At 38.8% G+C, this 25,701-nt stretch overlaps 1 protein-coding gene across 1 annotated transcript; it reads left to right on the top strand.

Annotated features, from left to right (window-relative positions):
* Positions 1 to 227: 227 nt before the first annotated feature.
* ap1m3 (adaptor related protein complex 1 subunit mu 3) lies at positions 228 to 25,698 on the top strand. The gene is made up of 12 exons (XM_067513076.1): positions 228 to 433; positions 5,303 to 5,459; positions 5,838 to 5,905; positions 6,448 to 6,578; positions 11,054 to 11,201; positions 13,225 to 13,351; positions 16,883 to 17,025; positions 17,843 to 17,914; positions 18,194 to 18,352; positions 20,459 to 20,584; positions 21,142 to 21,217; positions 24,201 to 25,698. The coding sequence occupies exons 1-12, from the start codon at positions 392 to 394 to the stop codon at positions 24,221 to 24,223; spliced, it is 1,272 nt and encodes a 423-aa protein (XP_067369177.1). The 5' UTR covers positions 228 to 391; the 3' UTR covers positions 24,224 to 25,698.
* The last annotated feature ends 3 nt before the right edge of the window (positions 25,699 to 25,701 follow it).

Here is a 25,701-nt window from a genome sequence, read left to right as displayed (position 1 = left end):
TTCTTAATAATGTCCACATTTATTAGTAAACAAAATACATGTAGTACTGTACACAGGGTTTCTAGTAGAGTTGGCTACTTCCTATAAATAGAAATACTTAAATACTTAGCTCAGAATGTAAGTACAGTCGTTAAATCTGTGTTTTGTTACTTTACAACACTGGGACCAGACACTGGTGAAGTAAAACCAAGAGTCACCAGAGGGGAAAAGCCGGAAGTCGTGTTTCCGTCAGCGCCGCTAACTTGACCGCTCTTGTCCGGAAAAGCAGCGAAACTCGACGACAGAGGAGAGCGGAGGACAGGAGAAGAAGGATGATGGGAGCCAACATTATTCCCTTTAAGTGAAACCAAATATTATCCAGCCCTGTAATCGAGGGGTTCACTCGAACAAGATGTCGGCGTCGGCGATATTTCTCTTGGACCTGAAGGGGAAGGTAAGTTTGGAGCGACTTGTTGGTGGTGGGGAAGTTGACAGCGGGCTTATGAGCGAGGCACCTGTCACACGAAGATAGTATGCTGGCTCATATAATCCCCTTCAAAATATCACAAACTTGAAGGATGGTTTTATTTTATTTTTCTCGGTGCAGTGTTTCAACCTGTCCCTTACAGACCTAAACACGCACGTTGGTCACTGAAGTTTGCCGAGTCCCTCATGTGAGACAGAGCAGCAGGAAGAGAAGCTCAACTTGTTTAACTCGTTTGTCCCATGTGTCAGCGCGCGCGCGCGCGCACACACACACACACACACACACACACACACACACACACGCACACACACACACACACACACGCACACACACTCGGGGGTTGTTCATGTGCAGCGATGCCGCTTGTTTTGTAAGCTTTGTGTCTGAGTTCAAAATGTAAATCTTTAATATTTGCAGACACAACATTTGCAGAGCTTACTAATTTTAATGTGAATGACAAGTGCATTTTGTTAGGAGAAAAACACACATCCATACATACTGTTAAAGAAATACTCGTTTAAACTGCAAAAAACAAATATCTTTTTTTTTTTTTACTTTATCATCCATTAATCCTGTGGTTTTGTTTAATAGTGTCAGATAACATTAAAAGATTCACAGCACCAACAAAAGCTGTAAACAGGAAATGTTCTAAATTTTCTTCCCCTTAAACACGAACTCAAATGTTGGTTAATTCATTACTTTTAAGTCATATTAACCCAAAATGGCAAAATATCTGAGGTAGTGGTTTCATAAACATGTTGACTTGCCTTTTTTCCCTTTTGCATAACTTGGGTCTCCAAATGATGATCACTGTCTGATTAATCTGCCAGTTTTTCAACATGTCCAGTTAACTGTTATAAAAGCCTAAAAAAAACATCAAATGCTCATAGGACATTTTTGAAGTTTTTGCTTAAAATTAATCGTTAGTTCTGTCTCTGTGCTGCTACTAGTCAATAACCGACTAATATCATTCTAAATTAAAAACATTTCCAGCATTTTGTAGGCTAAACAGTTAATAATTAAGAATGTAATGTGCAAATTAAGGGAGAGATGAAAACAAAACTTGAACAAAACAGCGTCTGGTAGTGTATGTTCAGTGTCCCTGTTTAATTCCAATTTCACTGTTGGAAGTCATGAGCCACAGACCGAAGGAAAAATAAGGCAACACTATATATGTGTCTTTGAACATAGTTTTTAAAATGCATTTGAATTTTTAGGAAGTAGGCTGTAATGTGGAATGAATCAAAAGCGAGGACGCAGCATCAGGTTTATAAACCACCACAGGGTTAATTTATCTGAAAGAGGAAGAGCAGCCTTGTAGCAGCCTTATATGATTGACAATATCCATCAGGGAGAAGGATCAGCCTGGATGTGTGATTTTACAGATTAAAGGTTTTCTCCTTCTCGTTCTCCCCATCTGTATGTTTCCGCCCTGGGGTAAGTCAGTAGCTCCTACACCTTCATTCCTCTCCCCCTTTCTGTCCTCTGTACAGCAGTGAAAACAGAAAAAGCAGCTGTTACATTGTAGCAGTGTTTAAAAGTGATACTCAAATATTCCAAAATGACACACGTGCAGGCAATCTCCTCTACTAAAGTGCCACTCCACCCCACCCACCTCCCCCAAATTGTAGCTCCTGTAGCCCTGCTGGGACCTGCTATGTAGTCTGAAATGTCAGGCTGTTGAAAATCACCGCGGCATAATATTTTTCTGGTGCTTGCTAACAGGATATTTAATAAGTGAACATGTTGAAAAAGAAGATTTTGGCTGTCACAAGTAGCATTGCTTTCCAGCTAAAGGCTTAAATTTTATACAAAATAGCTTCTAGATTCCCTAGTTGTATAAAATATGTTGACATATAATGATGGATCCAGGGGCCCCGGCTCTTTCTTCATGTTGTCTTTTCCTATTTATTGGGACAAGTGCACATTCATCAGTCTTCAAGTGTAAATGTGCCCGAGTTAGACAAGACCGACTGATTTTCATCAATGCTATTATTGGTTGACACATTCACCGATTTGTTTGAGAGTAAAATATCTCCACACCTGTTGGATGGGTAAGACATTCCTGGTGCCCAGAGGCAACTAAAATGTACTAAAAATGTAGTTTTACTGCAAATTTGATGAAGTTTTTTGAAGTCAGTGTAACTACTGGGTGATTGTGTCTTAATCCAACTTATGAATGAAGCATTACATTAACGGTCCAACAGAAGTTGGAGGGTGGCAGGTGCATAAAGTGACTGTCGCCTCACATGCGACTTGAGTTGGATTTCAAACACTTGTGTGTGTGTTTAGGCAACAGAACAGCTCATGTCGTTGTTGTTGCGACGGTCATGTAAAGTCATTTAACGTAATGTTGTGTGTAATATAACGTGAGATTAAGAAAGTACTTTTTTACTAACCCTGACATCTTTACCCTCACCTAACCGACGGCTGATATTTTTGTTGCCTAACCCTAACCAAACCGCTGTGTTTGCACAATTTGAATCCCACATATTTGAGTGTTTAGGGAAAAAAATGATTGGGAAACTTTCTAGGAATCCGCAGTCACCATTTTTTCAAAAGCGGTGCAATTATAAGAAAGGCCTACCTCCGTAAAAGGCGGCTGATTGAATGGCTTATTACTAAGTATTAATATTTAATAAATTAAATATGATTAAGTAAAACATATTACTTATTATTAATATGCTTATTACTGATATTCCAAACTATTTAAACCAAACTGTATTTTTGCTGTTTTTAATAGTGAAATTGGATATTGAAAGTAGACTTCCAGTGCCTGACTATTTGATTTCTATTTGCCGTTTTGATTATGTTTTGAGACTGCTGCAATCAGAACAACCCTGTTGCTGCTCTACTGAGACTCTGTGAGTGTGCACAATGTTAAATAGATGCCATTGACGGACCAACTGCGATGCATCTTTCTGCATTCTTCAATGTGTCATTATTGCATCTACAAGTAAACTACTGTACTGACCCTGGGGGGGGGGGGGTTCTGGTTGCCATTTGCTCTGTCACTGATTGTTACATGTGCCCCAATAACAGGTTTCCGCTAAATCTCTGCAATTTTTTTCTCTTGATAACTAATGAATGAATGAGTAATGTGTTATGCAGTATTTGAAAATGCCAATCAAGTCAATGTTGTCTCTAACATGACATATACACTTTTATAAATCCTTCCTGTGATTGCTTATAGTTTGTTTTTGCACTAATTTCAAACCAGCATGAACTTTCTATTGATGATTTTTCACAATTATAAATCCATCAATATCGATCATGTGTCCTGCATTATAGGTACTGTTCAAGAAAATCTGCTGAGCTCATCTGGTTATGTCCTTGAGACATCCACTGAAATCTGTTCTGGTCAAATAACCAATAACAATTAGTTCAGCAACAGACCAAAGTTGACTAATTATTTATGTGACGAAATATGATGGAGAGACTGCGTTTTATTGCTTTGGTAGCACGTGCTGTTGGGCTTTTTTCTATAGAAGCATAGTTTCAGAACTACAATGGGATCTTCTGGAAACTTCACCGGGGGGTCTTTTTGATATAAAGACTTGTCTATCCCCCATTCATTCCCCACATTCTGTCTCTGGTGACCTTTGAACTCTGCGCTCTGTTGTTTCCATCTCCTCTCACAACTCATATCCTTTCCCCCCCCAGATTACTTTAGTTTGCTGGAATTTCCTTTTTTTATTTCTTATTTCCTCCAACCTTTGTTGTATCTGCTCCTGTGTGACCCCTGTGCAACACAGACTCCTCTATTAAAGAAGGTGGAAGTGTGTGTGTGTGTGTTTGTGTATTGTCTTGATCCCTCAAGCGTAGAAGCTTTGATCTCTTTCTTCACTTCTCTCTGTGTGTCTGGACTCTAGCAAAACTGCTGACTCATCTTGTTGTGTGTGTGTGCTTCTAATAAAAAGAGGAGGTGTGTTGGTTTCACAGGGCTAAATGAAGCGTTGTAGGCTGATTAGAAATGTTTGTTGCAGCAGTCCTTCCTGTGACTTGGTTACCAATTCTTAAGACTTTGTCTGCTGTTGTTTCTCTCTGAGTCACAGTCCTAAATTTATGTTGAAAGTAATTTCGAAAATATATTAAAATGATACAGTTCTCTGATAAATACACATGTACTCAGTTTTGGTACAATAAATCCCTTTGAATTTGTATCTTACAGCAAGTGCTACCGACAGTTCAATCCGAGTCCCTGCATCATATTCTTTGTTGTTCTTGTTTTGTGCTATATGTTATTTTGAGTGGATCAACAATGGAGGTCATTTTGCAGATAATGGTACAACTGCATATTTGATACATGTCAGAATGTCAGTCTCTCAGATTCAAAAGAAAGTGAGCGTTTAGGAGACAATTTGCACTGACATTCACCACCCAGCAGCTACATAGAGAAAAAGCTGAAATATCAGGTTCAATAATGACAGTAGTCTCAAAAATGCACGAGAAATAACTCCCGAAATGCACTGAGCATCAGAAATTATAAAGTATGTTTTCATTAATATTTTTATTAATATCTTTTTGAAGATCACTGCATGTTTATGTCCTTAGTTATCATTTTCACACTTTTCTTTACTTGTTTCCCCTAATGTCTGTGTAAGCTTTGATGTTGAGGAGTTGGATCTAGCTGTTGATTAAAGTCACAGAGTTCGTAAATTAGACACACAGCTTGCACAGTTTCCTGTTGGATGGACTAGGTTGTGGTTGGGGTTTTTGTCATCCAGTCCTGAAGCATCCTAAAGGTTTAGTTTGGTATCTTTTATGTTTGGGTGGTGTCTTTAAATCCGTTTTATTTTTTGCCTAAACATGCAGCTCTTTGCATTTTGCACCCAGGTGCTGATCTGCCGTAACTACATGGGGAACATGGACATGAATGAGATTGACCATTTCATGCCCATCCTCATGAAGAGGGAAGAAGAGGCTGAGACGTCGCCAGTGGTCAACCATGGCTCTGCACACTTCATGTGGATCAAACACAGCAACCTTTACTGTATCCATTTTAGTCCAACATCTGTTTTTATCATCCATCATAGTCAGTTAAAAAATGTTACAAGGACTTACTGTGATGTGTTGTGCACCGCATCACATCTCTGTTTTTCTATTGCTAGATTGGGAAGTGTGAACATCCTGCACTTCCTTTTTCAGCATAACATTGTGGTTATATTATTCCTAGTGCACTGGTAGTGTAATACATGGAGGATTCTGTTAATGTTTTATTTCCCTGCATCATTTTAATCACCCACTGTATCTAAAAGTTGTTCAACATGTGTCAGTTTCTGATATAGAAATAGAACAGAAGTGTTAACCAAGATGGCCTGATTCTCTGCTTGTCACACGTACAGTTGTTTCTTGACATGTGTGTCTTCAGTGGTGGCGATGACAAAGAAGAATGCCAACGTTGCTCTTGTATACTCCTTTCTCTACAAAATAATCCAGGTGGGTCCGTTTTCTGAGACATTAGACAAAATCCTTAAAGAAGCAGACGTTTTAGTTTTTTATGTGTGGTTACAAATTAAAACAAGTTAAAAAAAAAATTACAATTTGTTGTTATTCAGGGGAGTGTTAAGTGTTAAGGGGGCTATTTTTGGTTTACTTCCTGTTGTTGCTGTGCAGGGACTCTTACACTTCAGTTATTACTTTAAACTCACCACTGGGTTTACAGGTAATGCAGCTTGAAAGAGCAACATTCTTGCTATGGTAAAGTTTAGTTTAGTTTAAAATGAAATATAATTATTAATTAACTTAATTAATAATTATTAAATGATTTATTATCAAAATTATTTTTATTCCAATACCAGCCAATCAGACATTAGTATTTCCCTGGTTATAATATTGTTATTTGGGATTGTAATTTTATAACCTAACCAGCCAGCCTCATCTCCATTCTATTATTTCATTCCCTTTTCCATCATTAATGAAGTACAAACTGTAACAGATTACTGTGTATCACAAATAAGTATTCCTGTTGCTGTGTGCAGGTATTTAAAGAATACTTCAAGGAACTTGAGGAGGAGAGCATTCGTGACAACTTTGTGACAGTATATGAGCTGATGGATGAAGTAATGGACTTCGGCTTCCCTCAGACAACAGATAGCAAGATCCTACAAGAGTAAGAAAACTATTACACAACCTTCGGTAATGTTCTGTATAAAATTGTCGTGTATGCCATGTGTGGAGGCATAATTTCACATTTAACAATGATGCAGTTACCGTGGAACAGGTTTTCCCAAAAGTGAGACAAAGCTAAAAAAATAAGTTTAGTCAATCATGTTCGTTGGCATTGCATTTTGGCATTTGAGATTAACACTGATCGGGCTGATGAAGGCATAAAGTTAAATTTTCAAGCTCTCGAAGACCATAATTGCTGCACTCTAGTCTGATTCTAATGTAACAACATCAGCTCAAGTGGTACCCGTGTCATGCATCAGGGAACAAAATGTGACCGCTTTTAAGTGAGATAATAGCTTTGTATTTTATACTGTAAGTAACTGGCAGAGAGAAAATATGAGTATCTGATGATTCTGTTTGAAGTGGTGTGTGTGTGTGTGTGTGTGTGTGTGTGTGTGTTTGTGTTTCATTCAGTACACCGAGAAACTAAAGCTGTAATGATGGCAAAGCTTTATTCAGTGAGCGTAATGAACTGAGGCAGCCACTATTCTTGGGCGTGTGTGGTGTTCTGTGTGTACTCAGGGTTGTTTTTTGCCTTCTCTTACCCTCCTCTGAGAGGCATTTGTTTATAGGAACAGGGTCAACATTCATACTATAGCCAGCCCACAGTACCATCGTAACATTGGCTGAGTTTGCACATGATCGCCTTTACTTTAAAGCAATACTAAACTTTCAAATCGAAATGTTTAAATTGGTTTATTGGGAAAGTAATTTATTTTTTACTCTTTTATATGTTTCTATGTACCAAATTGCATCAAATATCGCATATAATTCGCCAATAATTCCTATTCCTAAGTCTATGATGAGAAATGATCTATGATTAGAAATATTATCGTTATTGACAATACACTCACTGTCCACTTTTTAGTTACACCTTGCTAATACCAACTTGATTCAACAAGGTGCTGGAAAACTTTTCTTAGCTCCATATTGACCTCATAGCATCACACAGTTGCTGCAGCCACACATCCATGATGCAAATCCCAAAGATGGTCTAATAGATTAACTGCATTTTCAAGTTTGAGACAGTAGTTTAAGATGATTTTAGCATTGTGAAACGCTGTGTTATCTGACTGGAATTAGCCATCAGGAGATAGGTGCACTGTGCTCATAAAGGGATGAATGTGGTCGGCAACAATACCCAGGTAGGCTGAAGCATTCAAACAATGCTCAGTTTTTACTATTGAGTCCATAATGCAAAGAATTATCGCCCACACCATTACACCACCAACACCAGCAGCCTCAAGCGTGGCGACCCTGAACTCACGGGATAAGCCGAAAGAAAAGAAAATAAATGGATAAAAATATCATGCCACATTCAAAGTCACTTAAATCATCATCCTTCCTCATTCTGATGCTCAGTTTGAACTTCAGCAGATTGTCTTGTCCATGTCTACACACTGAAATGTTGCTGCTTTTTGATAGGCAGAGATTTGCGTTAATGAGCAGTTAATGAACAGGTGTGCCTAATAAAGTGGCCAGTGAGTGTATAGGTGCCTGTCGACGTGTTTTCATAGCTACCATTAATGTGAACATATCACTTGAGGCTGCAAACATAGCAAGCAATCATTCATGATTTGCAACTTGTGTCAGAAACCTGAACCAAACAACAAATCGGATTTGTTCCACCACCTCAAACCCAAACACCACAAAGAATATTTTTGTATTAAGACTTTTTTTCTACATCACCCAGCCCTATTTCAATGCCATAGGGTTTTTCTTTTTTTTTTTTTGGTAGTGTTTGATGGATGTTTAATTTACCGTGCTTTTGTCTTTGTGTGTCTGTGTGTGGGTCTGTGTGTGAGAGTACAGTATGTTTGATTGGGTCTGAAAAAAGCTGATAATTACCAGGCTCCTATTGGCACTCAGGCAATAATGACACCATCAGCTGGACGCTCTCAGACAGAACAGGCCTGCTTTTCTCCAAGAAGACACATGCATTTAATCTCACACAGACACACACACTGACAATAAACACACTCATTTACTGTGTCTCTGTCTGCATTTTCGAGTTTTAAAACCTTTAATGACCCGACCACCACGAAACAAAGTTTTCTTTTACATTCTAGAGCTACCTGACTGGTGAGAGTGTTTTGTGTGTGTGGGTGGGTGAAAGTGAGACCGTGGAGATACATATACATGTGAATGTGTTCATACCCATTTTCGTATGAACCTTCATGTGTGTTTGTCATAATTGCTATTGTTATGCTAATCTGTCAGTTTGCTGCCAGCTCCACTTACAAATCCTTTCATTAATATTTCTGAAGAGAATCAGGGTAAAACGAAACAAACAGTAAAGCAACAAAAACAACCAGACGTCGACCCCCGGCGCACTTGTCGCCGCCTTTCAGCTTTCTGTCAGACTTTGCTTTGTGTCATTCAAGACCCTCTAGATGGGAGGAACTGGGGCAGAAAACGAGGGAGAAAATGTTGCCTCAATCCGTCAATCAATCGAAGTCTTGTTTATTTAGCACTTTTTATGTTGGCATTAGACAGGGAATGTACAGTTGAGCTGAAAATCATGCCCTTATATTTGTTCAATAGGCTTTTTTGGCTGCTTGGCTCATGCTTGAATGTCTATTACAATATCTGTAACATATCATAACAATGTAAAAATGTGTAAGTGTCCAGTGCATGTGTCTGCTACCCCCCCTAAGTGGAAGCAAAAATCAGCTTTTGCTGCTTTAAAATATACATTTCACCAACAACACTCTTGGAAGTATTTTTTAAGGGGTTTTCATATTTCCCAAAATCACAATTATTTATTTTTATCAGCAGCTTATTTATGAAACACAGAAAATCCCCTATTCTTCGACTTGTGTGTATTTGTGTGTATTATACTGTATATTGGTCCTAACTTAGCAAAACTTAGGGACAGGAAAGTCCTCATGAAAATAGACTCAGACAGCACATCATTCTATGACACTGCACAGACACGGCTTCACATAATTAAAATTTGATTGCTGTGCAATAACCACATTTTACTGGCTGTATGATTTCACCCACCTTGTTGCATTGAATATGGGGATTGCAAAATGTCTAAACAAATCCAGCAACAAAAATTGTTCGTGTGTTTCTTATCGCTATAGTTTTCTACATTTGCCTCTTTTTGCAAAAGATAGATACAACAGAGACCTTGACCTTGTTTAGTTATTACTCATTTTTTTGCACTGGATAATATACACGTCAATAGCACCAATGTCTATACAGCATTTGTTTAGCTGTACAAATCAGGAAGTTAAAAACATGTATGACAGTAGATTGAGGATCTACAGTTCTTTAAATTTAGATCCTCAACTTAAATAACACTTTCTGTCATTATATTCCAGGAAAAGCTGAGTGTGTGTGACATGTTGCCAGTGAGAGGTGGCAGATGTTTGAATAAAAACAGGCCTGGTCACATGTTGTTTATCTTAGTACAGCTCCCTTGTATTCTCATGACGAGTCATTGTGTCTCCCTGGACACAGTCAGGCAAGATTTTTAAAACAAACTCACTCTCAAGAGACGATAGATTGAGATATGGCTCAGCGCATCGACAATATACTGCTTTATTAATTTAAGTAGAGAAAACTGATTTGTTTCTGTCACAGTCGACACCGAACCTGAGTAATTGGAGTACATGGCACTTCATTATTCATTCATCTAATATTGTCATTGTTTTTACACTGAATGGAAGTTTATTGCAGTCTCCCTGGACTTTACGGAGTGCTTTAGCTGCTGCTTTATAAGAAAAATGTCTAAACCCCACTGTACGCTACTGAGCCAACACCAGACAGCTGAGAGGAAAAATTAGTGATAAGGTGTCAAACATAGTGCTGCACTTTGTACATTCGTATACTATGGCCGTAGAAAATTCTGGATTCTGATTGGTCGGAAGGTGTGCAGGAATAAACTTTGCAGGAATTCATAGCTCAAATGCACATCTATAACCTATAGGTGTGTGTGTTTGCCGCCTGAATTAGTGCACCCATATTAAACCGTAGGTAACCATAGCAACGGCACTGATGCCTCAGCACCAAGCGGTTCAGCTGGCTATTTAGAAAAACCTTTTAAAGAAGGAAACGCACTCAAGGTAAATGGAGGAATCTAATGTTTCATTTAACCTGCTTGAGGAACATTTTCCTTTTGAAGAGTGGGATGCCAATAATAAAGAAGAAAGAGCTCAGTAATAAAGGAAGACACACAAGCAAAACACTGAATAAATTACAAGCTGGGAATGAAAACATGCAATTTTTCAAAATAATATTAATATTTGTTAAATGCTCCTGATGAGGCAAACTATAATAATTTGAATTTGTAATCTTTGTTTGAAATTCCTTCAAAACTCACTCTTTGCAACATAGTAATGAGTGTGTTGCACATGCTTTAGTTTTATTCAGTTAACAAACCCAAACTTCTGCCTTTGTCTCATGCAGGTACATTACGCAGCAGGGTCACAAATTAGAGGTCGGTGCTCCTCGACCTCCTGCCACTGTCACCAACGCTGTGTCTTGGCGGTCAGAGGGCATCAAGTACAGGAAGAACGAAGTTTTTATGGACGTCATTGAGTCAGTAAATCTTCTGGTAAGGACGTTTTCCTGTCAACGTCATAGCTTTTTTCCATTTTTGTTGTAATTAAACTTGTAATAAGTCACAGATTTATTCATATTTTATGGTTTATTTTATTTTTTACCTTTACTATCTCTGATCATTTTAAAGGACAAAAGGTTCAGCTGGACATGATATATTTGTCTGATACTCCCAAAAGTTTCTGTTTTGTGATATGAGACATCACAGAACGGATTTCCCCAATACCAACAAGATCAGTGCTTATGTTCCTGCTCACCTACAGTGTCAATACCATGCTGCCTCTTTAAAAGTTTTATGATGGCACCACATGATGGCTGCAACAGGCACGTTCTTCTTACTGTTAAACAAATGTCATTACAGCTTTAATTAATCACTCTTTATCCCTTACCATCGACTGTGCACAACTTCTGAAACTGATGGAGTGTCTTGAAAATATCTGTTTAAAAATAGCTTGTGAAATCTGTGTCAGTGGTGAAATCGTCTTTGTCGTTTTAGCTGTTTTGACTTCACCAAACAATGTTCCTCTTTCCTTGAATTGAAAAGAATTGGTCTCTAATATCAACGATTCTCCATTGTATTTCATTGTAAGTTTTTGTGTTATTTCTGTGTACGTGACTTGCTTACATGAGCAGTGAGTTCCCTTCAAAGGTTAGTCAAAAAAAAAAAAAGGCAAATACTTCAGGGCACATCATGTTTTTCGGTAAGTCATGATGAAAACTCAAGGATAGACCAAAGGTTTAAATCAGTGGTATAATTTGTCAGAAAAATAAATGTCTCCATATTCGATTAAATTCAGAAATTTTTCACAATAATGGGTGTAGAATTTAGTTATACAATAATAATATCCATACTGACTTATTATATAATATTTAGCAGGTAGATTATTTAAAGCTTTTATTTTTGCCCACTAAGCAGGATGATAATGTGATGCTAGTAGACTACATGATAAACCTATTTAGAGGAAAACATGTTTCTAATGCTGCATATCTTTCTGTTAGAATGATAAGAAATGTCTTCTCTATCATATGTGTTGCCCTTGAAACAACACCTCAGGACAACTTAACATACAATAGCAGGATTTTATGAGTTAAGTGTCGAACTGAAATAGGTGTTTAACCACTGTTAGATCCTCTGTCGCTTTAAATAAATAGTACAGCTTCTTCATTTACACTTACTTATTACACACACCAGTGTCTTGCTTACTTTTCTCACAGTGCATGTTGATGGCTTTTCATTGATGTATGTCTCTGCTTCAACAGCCAACGAGTATCACTCTAAACAAAGTTGTATCATACAGATGCACCACATGCACATACCTGTTATCTATTTGATACTTTCTGCGACACTGACACCTAAACATCTTTTAAATTTATACCTTTTCTCAAAGGGCAGCTTCACTAATCCTCAGCTTGCTTTCTATGGCTTTCGACTAGAGTGTAAATGTACATTAATGATTTTAGACTTCCCTCTCACTTCCCTTTACTAAAATATAATGAATGGATAATAATATTTTAATATTTTTGTGGTTCTAGCTAAAAAAAAATACTCCTCCAGATGACATCACCCAGGGGACTTTTTCATCAATTGGAGTCACATGCTGTCATCTGGAGAAGCTTTGGAAAAGCCAGTTGATTGATAATTACAACCTGACTAGTATGAGCAACAAGGTCACATAATCTGAACTGAAAGGATCCTCAAAGTGATGTCATCTGGAGGCACCGTTCAGCTAAAAGTAGAGAGATATTTTAATTGAGTGATGTCAGAGGGTCCTTTTAATGCCATTCATTTATATGTACTACCCAAACTAGAACCAAAAGAAGCAAGTTCAATATCAGGGAAGGCATCCTTTAATAACTGAGGCACCCTAACTGTTCTGTAGCATAGATCAGCATCGTGTAGCATCGATGCGTAAATAAAGTGAATCATATATTTTGGGTCAAAACATTTTTTTTTAGGAACGCAGTGAAATTCAGACACTTGATGCATTTAAAATGACACTCTGCTGTTTTTCATATAGGTGAGTGCCAGTGGCAGTGTCCTGCGGAGTGAAATAGTGGGCAGCGTGAAGCTCAAAGTGGTCCTGTCAGGGATGCCTGAACTCAGACTGGGGCTCAATGACAAAGTGCTGTTTGAAATCACAGGCAGTAAGTAGCAATGAGTCAGCCTCAGTGGCTGCAGGTAATCGTGTGGAGGAGCTTTTATAAGGAAGCAACGCGATCACATACATGGTGACCTGATTCAGCAAAGAAATGAGAGGAGAACTTAGGAAAGTCAAGCTTTACGGTTATATCTTATAATAAGTGTGTTAGGAAAACCCCATATAGATGTCAGTTACTATTAAAATAAAATATTGTTGGTGTATGCTGTCCTTTACCTAGGTCAGTGGTTCCTAACCTATTTTGTTCAGATGTATGATCCAAGGGCTTTGCCCGATGAGCTCATTCAACTCTTCTGACATTTATTTTAAAATTCGCTTGAATACTGCTTAAAGATCCTATTTAAATTAATAGGAATATTGATTTTCAAAAGTTTACCTTCTTGACAAGAGATGTGAGCACTAGAAGTCTCAAGCATCCAAATAAGTTTTACATTGGACCATAGCAGTCTTTCCAACAAACGATGATGTCACACATGTTTGTTCATATACCTACAGTACATGTCCTAAACTCCGATTGAATGTCAGCATGTAGTAATTTGCCTCCTTATATATGGAAATAAACTCCACACATCAGGTCAAACCTCCATGTGAAGTGGCAATGAGCAAAATGCCTTTTTGAGTGGAGCAGGAGTTTAAATGCTAAAAAAGAAATTCTGTGTACGGTGTGCCAGTGGGAGGCTGACTTTTCATTCTTCCGTCACCTTGAATTCACCTCATGCTTCCACGTTCTCCTCCTCTTTCTGTCTAAACCTCTCGCTCCTGTGATCCCACACTACTTTTATCCTTTCATCATCTTCCCTTGCTCCTCCTCCTTTGCTGGGTTTTCCAATAATGTTTCTAATTGTTGTTTCCAGCCTGTGCATATTCAATTTCTTCCTCCTCATCTTCTTTGCCTTTTCCTTCCTCCGCTTTTTCTTCTTCTTCTTCTTCTTCTTCTTCTTCTTCTTCTTCTTCTTCTTCATACACACACACACACACACACACACACACACACACACACACACACACAGCTTCTCAGTGAAGGGGAGAGGCACCGTCAATGCTTAGCCTTGTTGCTTCTGAGTTAATCCTCACCTCAGGCTACAAGCAATGATAAAAGGTGAGGGTCTGGGGAAATCCTGTATGTGCAGCCCAACCCCCCCCACTTCCCCGCTGTGTAATGCAGATTGGGAAATATCACATCCTCAGAAACTATGATCCTAAATAATGATCAAATGAGCACACTGACGAATTTGCACTCAAACCTTTTACATATGATTTTTACAATTGTTTGGTGATTATCAAGTTTGCATGATGTGCACTTTTCATCACAGCTGGGTGCGTCCAAAATGTGTAGAGTATAAATCATTAAACACTGCCCTCTGCTGACAGAAGACAAGACTTGTCATTACAGGAATCAGAGACACATAAAATACCACACAATTTTTCAAAAATATACTTTATTGATCCCCTTGGCAAAATTGTTGTGGACAACTGCTACATTTAAAGCGCTATTACTCTGCGGCTTTTCAAGTTCAGTTGGACATTTTCCTCATTTAGTCAACTCAAAAACTGTAGCTTTTACCTGAAATATCTGGTCATTCATTACTACGTAAGTGTCTACAGCTGCTCATTTAGTCTCTATGAGTCTTTATTTATCCCTGGTGGAGTCTGCTTTAATTTTTTATTTTTGTTTTGAACTTTTTATGTAAGATTATAGGAAGATAATTGTAAAATGCTCTTCCCCTCCTTTATGTGGAAGGTATGAGGTGACATGCAGTCAACTAGGGCTGCAACTAATTTACATTAATCAGCTGATCATTTTCTAATTCAGTTGTGACATGGGGCCCACCTCGTGCTTGCCCGTGATTCCTCCTTGTACTCCATTTTAATCCCCAGTGCAAAGACTTGCATGTTAGGTTAATTGTTGACTCTAAATTACCCACAAGTGAAGATGATGAATTTATTATAAAAAAGAGAAGCAGAGTCATCTCTTGTCAAGCAAACAATTCACTTTTAGCTCTACAGACTCCATATCATCTGACTTCAACTTCCAAATGCTAAGAGTTGTTTGTTAAATTGTCCCTCTGGCCACCCAAAGATGCTTTGAACAAAAACATTTACCAAATGTCACTGTATAATGGTTCCCTGTGTCTTCTCTTTACTGTGCGACAGCCAACAGAAAACAGATTAGGTCCTGCTCCTGTCTGCTGCTGTGTATTAAAGCATAGGAACAGGTTAGAGCAGCCTTAAGGGTGAACCACAGGGGAGACTGCTACATTTTCAATCCTCCTCTAAAACACACACACACACTTGTCTCTTCTTCTGGCCCCCTAGCAATGACAAAGTGTCCCATATGACCTTTCTTCCCTGTCTCATCCTGATAACACAGCATGCAAATCTGTGTGTGTGTGTGTGTGTGTGTGTGTTACTGACATATAAACAATCAGAAGAAGAGCCTTTCTAAAGGGCTTCCCTGTTTTCCTTCTCCAGGAGTATTGTGCTCTCTTTAGACCTGACCTCAGCCAGCCCCCATCATATATGATGAAATGTCATACAAACACACACACACACACTCAATTTAGGAAATGTGTAAGTTTACTACATCTGTAAACACAGGCATGCTTGAACCTATGCACGTACATGTACTCGAGAGAAAACAATGAACAGAGAAGCTGCACACACACACACACACACACACACACGCACACACACAGAGAGACATGCACATTCCTTTATACAGGCCCAGTACAGGGTTGCATTCAGAGCAGGTGAGCCTAACTTAAGCTGACGGTTGAATGGCAGATTCAGGTACATTTAAAACAGTTTCCAGCACCCAGCATCATTCATTAACCACAGAGGAGTAGAATATCAGACTTTCTCCATCTGAGTACAGATCTGTGAGATACGAGATTTCTCCTCCTGTGTCTGGGAGGTTAGACCCCCCTCAGCATACTAGTAGTTAAACCGTGGGGGAAAGAGTGTCACATCTCTTATTGCTGTAAAGACATCGTAGTAGGTGTATTTGATAGAGTTCATCTCTAATAAAAAAAACACATTTGTGTGAAGGGGTGGACTCTGACAACAAATCAAGTTGGACCTGATTTTAGTGGGGCAGATGAAAAATGCGCCTCCAAAAGGCAAAAGTTTTTTGACTAATAAATAATATTATTTGTGTTTGTTAATGTTGGTGAATGTATTTGAGAAGCAGCTAAACGGGCTTCAGTGGGAAAGCAGATGATGGCAGCAGCAGGTTTTGAAAGCAAACTGTGCGTGTGTGTGTGTCTGTAGCAACTAAATAATTGTTCAGTGGGGGACAAGAGGAGGGCAGATGGATTTGATGCCACACTGTCATTATTGTGTCTGTGTGTGTGTGTGTGTGAGAGAGAGAGAGAGAGAGAGAGAGAGAGTTTGCCAGTCATCATTACCTTGACCTTGATCTCCCCAAGGCTGTGTGAAAAAACTCTCAATCTTTTTTATGTGTCTGTATTCCTGTATGTGTATTGTTTGTGTGTGTGTGTGTGTTTGTGTGTGTCAGGAGAGAAGAGTAAGACCGTGGAGCTGGAGGATGTGAAGTTCCATCAGTGTGTGCGTCTGTCACGCTTCGAGAACGATCGGACCATTTCTTTCATCCCCCCCGACGGCGAGAGCGAGCTCATGTCCTACCGTCTCAACACTACAGTGAGTGGGACACACAAACACACTCACACCACCTGCATACTGTACCAGTATCACCAAGTACTCACTCCTCCTTTGTCTCTCAGTAAGTGTCCATGTGCATGTGCTTAGATACCATCACAATCTAATATGTGTAATTTGCCTAATCCAGACTTGAAACATCCTGTAGCATTCTTTTATGTGTTATTGACTTTGTGTGATCTTTAAATCCATTAAAGGTTAATGATCATTTGCAAAATATTTTTCCTCATCATGAATCTTTTCTTAACATATTCTAAACTTATTTAAGCTATAACGCCCAAATATGTTTAAAGTTGCTACATTTATATCTGTGTAATAACCGTGCATGAAAGGACAATGTGAAAACATTATCTCAATAAATTATGGATAATGATTAAAATTCCCTTCCCTTGGCTTTCATGAACTCTATAGTGAGCTTCATTGAGCACATTGTTCAGCTGCACAGGCCAAATTTATCCTGTCTGGGTTCATGGCAACATTTTCAGCTGCAGTAGGCCACGCTTTTTAGCCAAAAACTCCACTCTTTATACCGAGCACAAAACATCCCAAAACATCTTCTGCATCCCAACCGGATAACAAGAACAAGAATCAATAACAAGAATTATTGGGGGATATTAGTAGTAATTGTGTGAGTATCTGTGAGTCTAGAAGTACTAGTAATTGAATTGAAAAGACAGTAATTGAAATACTCAATATGTCCTTGATATACACATTCACTGTCGACCTGGACAGGTCGGTTGTAGTGATGCACTTGAGTACAGTGTTCACCCCACTGACCTTGCCCACTCTCTCTTGACAGATGAAGCCTCTTATATGGATCGAGAGCACGATTGAAAAGTTCTCTCACAGTCGTGTGGAGATCAAGGTGAAGGTAATGATGAGTGACACATACACACAGTGCCTACCATGTCCTTATTCACCCAACCAGTCCCATCACTAATAATTACTTAGTACTTATGATACATGCATCTCAGGCGGATTACCCTTTGCCATCTGTCTGATTTAGTGACAGCCATACAGATTGAAGTTAATAAGCTGCAGGGAGTAAAATCATGAAGACTGCCTTGATTTGAATATAGATGTGTATGCTCTTCTTTGTGGGAAAGGTCTCTGATGACATTTGAACTGTGTCCTCTGTCACTTTCCACAGGCTCGCAGCCAGTTTAAGAGTCGGTCCACTGCCAACAACGTGTCTATTCTGGTGCCAGTGCCCAGTGATGCTGACTCACCCAAGTTCAAGACCAGTACAGGCAGCGCCAAGTGGGTCCCTGAGAAGAGCGTGGTGCAGTGGAACATCAAGTCTTTCCCAGTTAGTGTGGCACAAAATATCCTAGTTAACAACCAATAATGCTTTTAGTACATGTTGATGCTGCAGATCAGTGTGGTTACGGTTGCAGTGTAGTTTATAAACTTCATGTCAGCAGAAGCTTGTTTTCTCGAAATATGAACCTGCTGTTACCATTCTATAAAGGGGTTATTCCACCACAATTCAGAGCCAAATATATATTTTTTAATCTTCTGTATTTATTTGCTAAATGTAGCTGGTACTGCAACCTCACATTGAGGTAAATATATACAAAATAATGAAAATGTAAAAAGAATATATAGTATAGTTAGTTTTATGGATTAATATAAGACAAGAACACATTACCCAGCAGTACATACAGTAAGTACAGTAATGGAACTTAGACCCACCTTCTCAGCTGCAATGTTAAAGTCTTGCAGATATTATTATGTGTATTAGTATAGTAATATAAGTATAATTGAATCATTTAAAAATATTTTTGTAAAATGGGCCACTCTTTCTCCTTTTAGTAAGTACTTTTTGGAATTGTATGTATATTTTGATGGCAATAGCTTTGTACTTACTTTTATTTGTAACAAAGTATATCTGCACTGTGCCATTTACGCTCTAATGTAAAAGAGATGAGTCCCTGACAACATGTCATATCTACATATGGTTGCTTAAACTAGTCAAGGTCAAGAAAATGAAGTTACAAAAATGAAAATGAAGTTACAAAATAAGGTTTAGCAAATTTTAGACAGCGGCCATTTATAAAGTCGTGATCAACCTTTCACTCACACACACAGAAACACACTTGCTCCCATCTTAGGCCAATCTCTCCATTTATGCAGTTCTTTTCACAGTTTCAACACCAGTCTTTGCTATCGCCAAAATGTAAACTCTGCAAAAGAAAATTTCACTGTCTTTTTAAAAAAAAAAAAAAAATTCTCTTCAGGTTGCTTTTATCTGTCAAGTTCCGATATCTCCTCCGTAATTCATTACGCCTTCAGCCTGTCAAAGAGGGTAAAGAATTGCCATTACTGGTGACATATTGTCATCCAGCTTGTGTATGCCTCTGCAGAACATTTTTCTCTGTCACTGTCAGGCTCTAAATGTTATAGAATTACAGGCCTTTTATTCTTCACTTGTAGTGTTTGAAGGAGGTTCGAGGAAACAAATATAACAGGGTGGTGTGCTGTGATAAGAGAGTGATAAACACACTAATCCTTAGTCCATCAGCCTTCAGCTCCATCCATTTATATAAAACTCTGTTCTGCAAACATCAGCGTTCCTTAAGAAAGGAAAGCCTATAAAGCTTTTATAAGTTGGTCGATTTGCCATCAGCTAGTTTTGAAGCATGAGTATATGTGTCACTGATTTGTTATCGGCCCATTATGCAAAACTCAGTTTTCTTATCAGCTGTAAGCAAGGGTGGGTTTCTCCACAGCAGCTGTAAAGTAGAAAGAAAATATTCAAACTGCACTTAAGAGTTTCATCGTTTTTTAATCAGCCTTTTACTGTGCTAGACATACTGTCTCATATTATCTCAGCTCCTTAACTGCAGGGGCAGGGTTCACCTGGAAAACGGGACGTTCCATACAGCAACAGATAACATAGCACAAAACAAATGTGACAGCAACTTGTGGGGATGTTTGATTTTGTTGCCAGACAGCTGCCAATAAAAACTAATGATACCAAACCCATGCAGTATTAAACTCTTGATAGAAACGACTATAAGAATTTTGCCTTTTTACAGATGAACGGTAAAGGTCACAGGGAAATAGTGGAAGCAATGTTACAATGGTTTTAAAGTCAAATTAGTAAAATTTCTAGCATGTGAATCAAAGCTAAGAAACTTAAGAGGTTAAGACAATGAGTAGAATAATTTACCCGTTTTATGATTTTAGAGTCCAGAAATGTCAGCTTGATGGGGCCTGTGAGTATAAAGTTTGTTTTGATGACGGACAAAACAACAGTGCGTTAATTGGAGTTCGACACGTGGGAACAAATGCCCGAGCAAACTAAACAGGCTTATCTGAAAGAGAACTTCACTCAGAATTTCTTGTCTTACCAGATGCTTTAATATTTCTGCGGTGCTTTTATCTCTTGTGTTTGTGTCTGTGTGTGTAGGGTGGGAAAGAGTACATCATGCGCGCACACTTTGGGCTACCCAGTGTGGAGAGCGACGAGATGGAAGCAAAGAGACCTGTCACAGTAAACTTTGAGATTCCTTACTTCACTGTGTCTGGAATTCAGGTGGGACCCTTTATTTATTTTAAGACGCTCCTTTTTAAAAACCATAGTGCCTTTTTCTAGTCACACTTTCAACAACGTACTAATTCATGTTCACACGTGGCTGCACTGCAGAGAGAATGCAAATGGATTTTGCTAAAACCAAAATAAATAGATAACCTATTAAGTCCTTTCCTGATACTGAATGTTCCTGTTGTTTAAAATACATGCCCACTGGCCACTTTATTAGGTACAGCTGTACACTCTAATACAGCAGCTCTGCCATGAATTCTACTTCTACAAGGTTATAATTTCTCCATGTTTAGGTTGAAATAATCATAACAAATTCTACAATCTGATTATTATTGAGCCACCATATTTTAAATGAATGAGGGGGGCCAAAGCATAATTCACTCCAGTATGACTCCATCAGCCACCATGACCTCAATAATAAACACATAGTAGAATTATCACCTTTCTGACACTATCAGTGTGAAAACTTGTAAGTTTGTTGTATGTGTGCTTAAGAGATTGGGTGCCATATCTAAAGTATCTTGCTCTAAACTGACCGTATTCTCCAGGTGCGTTACCTAAAGATCATTGAGAAGAGTGGCTACCACGCACTGCCATGGGTGCGATACATCACACAAAGTGGAGGTGAGAACAAACACACTGAAATAAACCCATACTCACCCACAGACCCCCACAAATGCACACCACTGATTTTGGGGCCTGTTTTTATATAGAGATGCACTGATTCGGAACCCCAGTATATAGGAGCACTTTTTGTCACTTTCCCAGGCTAGAGAGAGATATAAAGCAAGGACAGAGAGAGAGAGAGAGAGAGAACGGGAGGGAGAGAGAGAGAGAGAGAGAGAGAGAGAGAAAAGAACAACCAATGAAACTGTGCATGCTGGGGTGACTGTATGTCAGGTTTGCCTTAACTATTCGGCCACCAGATGCTGTGATACCTACTTGCAATACCAAGTAGCGAACTGATACCTTTTTTTAACTTAATGGTGTAGCTTTTATTTTTAAGGTGCGCTCTGGACAGGTCAATCACAGGGCAGCCATACAGAGACAGACTGGCTCAAAAACATTCCTGGGTTATGTTATTAATAGAAATACTGAGTTCATCTGTTTGATTGAGAGTGGACTTCACCCACTGGCAGGTCTAATTATTTCAAAAGCACATTTAAAAGCAACAACAAACGTGGGTTGTAGTGATTACAATGATGAACTTCAATTAAGAAATTAGCTATTTTTAATTATTATTTTATTAAGCCCAAGACAATTTGATAATTAGAGATCACCCCCAGGTTTAATGTGTTGTTTTCTTTGTGAGACCAATGTTAGAATCTTTCTTCATCACTATTCAGTGTGTGCCCCAAGAATGAACCCAACTGTGTAACATCCATCATATCCACTGCCCGGCTCTATCGCTATGAGCCATAGCCTCAGGGGCTCAGAGTGACACCGCACTAAATGTCAAGATGGAAAACTTAGCAAACCTGCTAGCTTGTAACACTGAATTCTTTGTTCAGGCTGGGTTAAAAAAAATTTCAACAGTAGATTCGTGGAGAGTCAGACAAATATGTTTGCAAAGCTAGAATCTGAGATCTTTAGGTACATCCCCTATCTGAATCAGCCTATGTGCAACACATCTGTCAAATTCAAGGAGGACACCAGGAAAGCAAGGATGCAGAAAGGTCTCAGTGTTTGTTAGCTACATGAACTTTTATTAGGTCACAAACCTGAGAGGTTACTTTCAAAACATGTTGAAATATTTAAGACAGGTCACACATCACTGTATAGAGACATGTTGAAGCTACAGTTTATTGATGAGACTGCAGCAAAATTCCTCCTACCAGCTCACATGTTTCAATAGGTGAGGGCAAATGGAAATGAGAGCGAAGCCCGATACCTCTGCTGGACCAGCGCCAGAAATCCTTAAGTTTCATACCTGCCATATGCCCCAGGAATGAACCTGAAACTATTACATCAATCATTTCCATTACCTGGCTTTGTCAGGTATGAGTCAGGGGCTGCAGGGGTTGAATGATGCCACTGAGTGCCAGCAGGCTCCCAGGGTGGTGCTCAGCAAATGCCAAGGTCACTATCGCCTTGTTGTAACATCAGCAAAGAAGCAAAGGAAAGAAAGGGACAGAGTGATCGAGCAGAGTAGGACAAAAGATGTATACCTGGGAGAGAAAGAAGAGAGAAGTTAGGGGGACTGGAGAGGGGGCTATCACCTTTCTGTTATTGTTACCATCAGCAGCACAGGGATGGAGGGGGAGAAAAGAGTGTGATCAGATTTCACTCAGAGCAACACACAGACACACACTGATTAAACAATACCTTGATACTGTAGACTGGCTATGCTGCTTATTGAGTGATGAAGGGGCATTTAGCAGTTGTGCTGTACAGCAGTACATGATGACTTCATGAATACCAGACAGTAAGTGGTCACAGTATGAGCAGACACTGCTCATAAAATAAACATGCCAAGTTTTAGTTTTTAAAATCAATGGTATGTAACCTCTGACTGGGGATTGGAAGTGCTTCAGAACTGGAAGTCAAGGCTAATCTGGTTTTACACCAAACTGGGAAAAATTCAATTTAAATACATGCTCTATAATTTACTTCAAGTACAAAAGTACGAGTACTCCAATGAGAAAACAGTGTATTATAAACAGTATTAAATGTGATGCCATTGATAACATAAATGCCAAAATGTTGTCCAAATACTGTATATTTAACAAACTATCAAAGGCAAAGCAAAGAAAATGTAATGAAATTTATGGGCGAGCGCAGTGTCTTACAGCTGGTAATGTTTGAGCTGATTTTAAAATAAAATATATATATACTTATGTGCAGTACTTGAATAAATGTACTTAGTTACTTACAGTTCCTCCTCTGACATTTTCTTTACACTGAGTCAAAGTCTTAGTGATAGTCTCCTGGAAGTCCGTTCAGCCTCTCATTTAGCATTTCTGTAACTGCTCTTTCAGTAAAAACAGAAACATGTTCATGAGATTTACTCTTCACGTTCTGCACCACTACAGCTCTTGATGTTAGAAACACCTGCAACCCATCATGTCTCCCATGGACTTGACCCTCCCGTCAAACGGAGGCTGCAGTAGTCTAGCGCTCATGGTGTGGATGTTAAAGGCTGCTAAAAGAAAAGGAATATTAAACGTATCGATTATGTAGATTTATTGCCACACAGTTGGAAACGTGTGATTGTCTAAAATATAATCTTATGTTTGAGCATTATTGCTTTTGGAACTAAAAAGTACTAAAACCTGCGGACAGGGATGCCCACATAATGTGTAGGCAGTATATGAGTTCAGTACTTGTGATTTTGGAAATGAAGGTTGTGATAGTGCTTATGATGACAAATGCTAACAAGTGTAATTATATGTAATCATTTTCTTTTGAAAACGCTCATCCAAGTCTGAAGCGTCAGTAAGTTGATGTAAATATTGGTAATATGATTTAGCAGAGTGGCACTACAGCTAGTATTAGTGCAAATCCTGTTGAGGGATTTAATATGGCTTAAATTGGCAGTGGTGTGACATGCAGAGGTGATGAGGGGAAGAAAGCTGTGTTAATGCTCTGCTGATACATTTCTTGGCAGATTACCAGCTCCGGACAAACTAAAGGGCACAGATGCTGCTAGACGGATGGATATTTTCTTTCTTTGTCTGTCTTCGTCTCTCCTCTCCTCTGCATTCTCTCTTTTTCTTCACCCGCCCGACTGCATCGGACAGCAGAGGACAAGTGCAGGAGGACTTTTTTTTTTTCCCCCACTCCAAACGGAAACAAGACATCCTTCGTGTCTTCTAAGTCTGAGTCAACTCAGATGGGAAAGGCTGTTGCATCAACTCTGACCTGTAAATAGTTTTTTTTTTTTTTGTTAAGTGTTCTTCAGAACTCTGGCAAAACAATTTAAAACATCAATGATGAACTGATAACTTTGTGACACTGTCTGATCTGGCAAGCTCTTCATTTCCTCCCTTTTTATATAATGTCCTTTGAGGTCATTTAGAGCACGATTGGGGCAACAAAACATTACTTTTTATCTACTTTTTTCTTCAGTAAAAAATAGAAAAACATATTCAAGAATAGACCCTAGAACATGTTTTGAGAGTTCTGGCCTTGCCAACAAAAACTCATGGCTAAATCAACAGATTAGAAAATGCCAATATAGACTTAACTCTGATGCATTATTAATAATATTTTGTTTTATTTCTCATAGGAGATTGCTGATTATTCACAACATGTGCCATATGCTCCATGTATTTAATGTAAAATTACATGTTATTCCATCCAGCATTTTAATTGCTACACTACTTTTGGGCACACTTGTCAGCACCTTTTAACTGTAAGGGTTTTTATTCCTCACGTGTTTTGCCTTGAATTTCCACGTTATTACCCTCGTGCATTGTGATTCAGTGGTTCGTCTTCAGCCCTCTCAAAAACATGTTTTCAGAGAAATTGCCTATGTTTCACCACCTTTAGCACTATGAACACAATCCCCAGTGCACCAGGAACCAGATCAATGATTATTAAGGCACAATATTGTCAGAGACATTGGCAGTGTAATATAATACCATTGACACACTCCTATGGGACCTGTAACCTTGTCCTGTTGTGCAAAATCAGCTTGCAGCTTTGAGGCAGGGTCTGGAGGAATGAGCATGGTGCAAATATCTTTGTCATATTTCTATCTGATGTTTATACTGTACTAGTTAGTCCCATGAGAAAAATACATGGAAGGACAAGAAAGGGGCTTTAGGATGGGGGGTGGAGAGTGGGTGGGGGGGGAGGTTGGACAAAGGTAAAATTACCTGGAGGGATTTATTTCTTTACAGAATCCGGGAGTATTGACAATACGTCAAGGTTTTTTTTTTTCCATGACTCTTTATTTAATTGTATTTGGACCAAACCACCACCCCCAACCCCCAGGTCTGTTTTTCTTTCTTTTTTTTATTTTTTTTTGCTTCCGAGCGGTTTGTGCTGTAATTCATTCCTTCTGTTGTGCATTCAGTGCACCACATTGGTTCAACCTCACTGCCAACAGCACAGAAGGGTATCCTGATTTGATTTATTGCATCTCTACTGTTACATACAAAGCC

Source organism: Channa argus, chromosome 8 (genome assembly GCF_033026475.1).
Source record: "Channa argus isolate prfri chromosome 8, Channa argus male v1.0, whole genome shotgun sequence".
NCBI lineage: Eukaryota > Metazoa > Chordata > Actinopteri > Anabantiformes > Channidae > Channa > Channa argus.
This window is presented reverse-complemented; position numbering and strand designations above follow the sequence as displayed.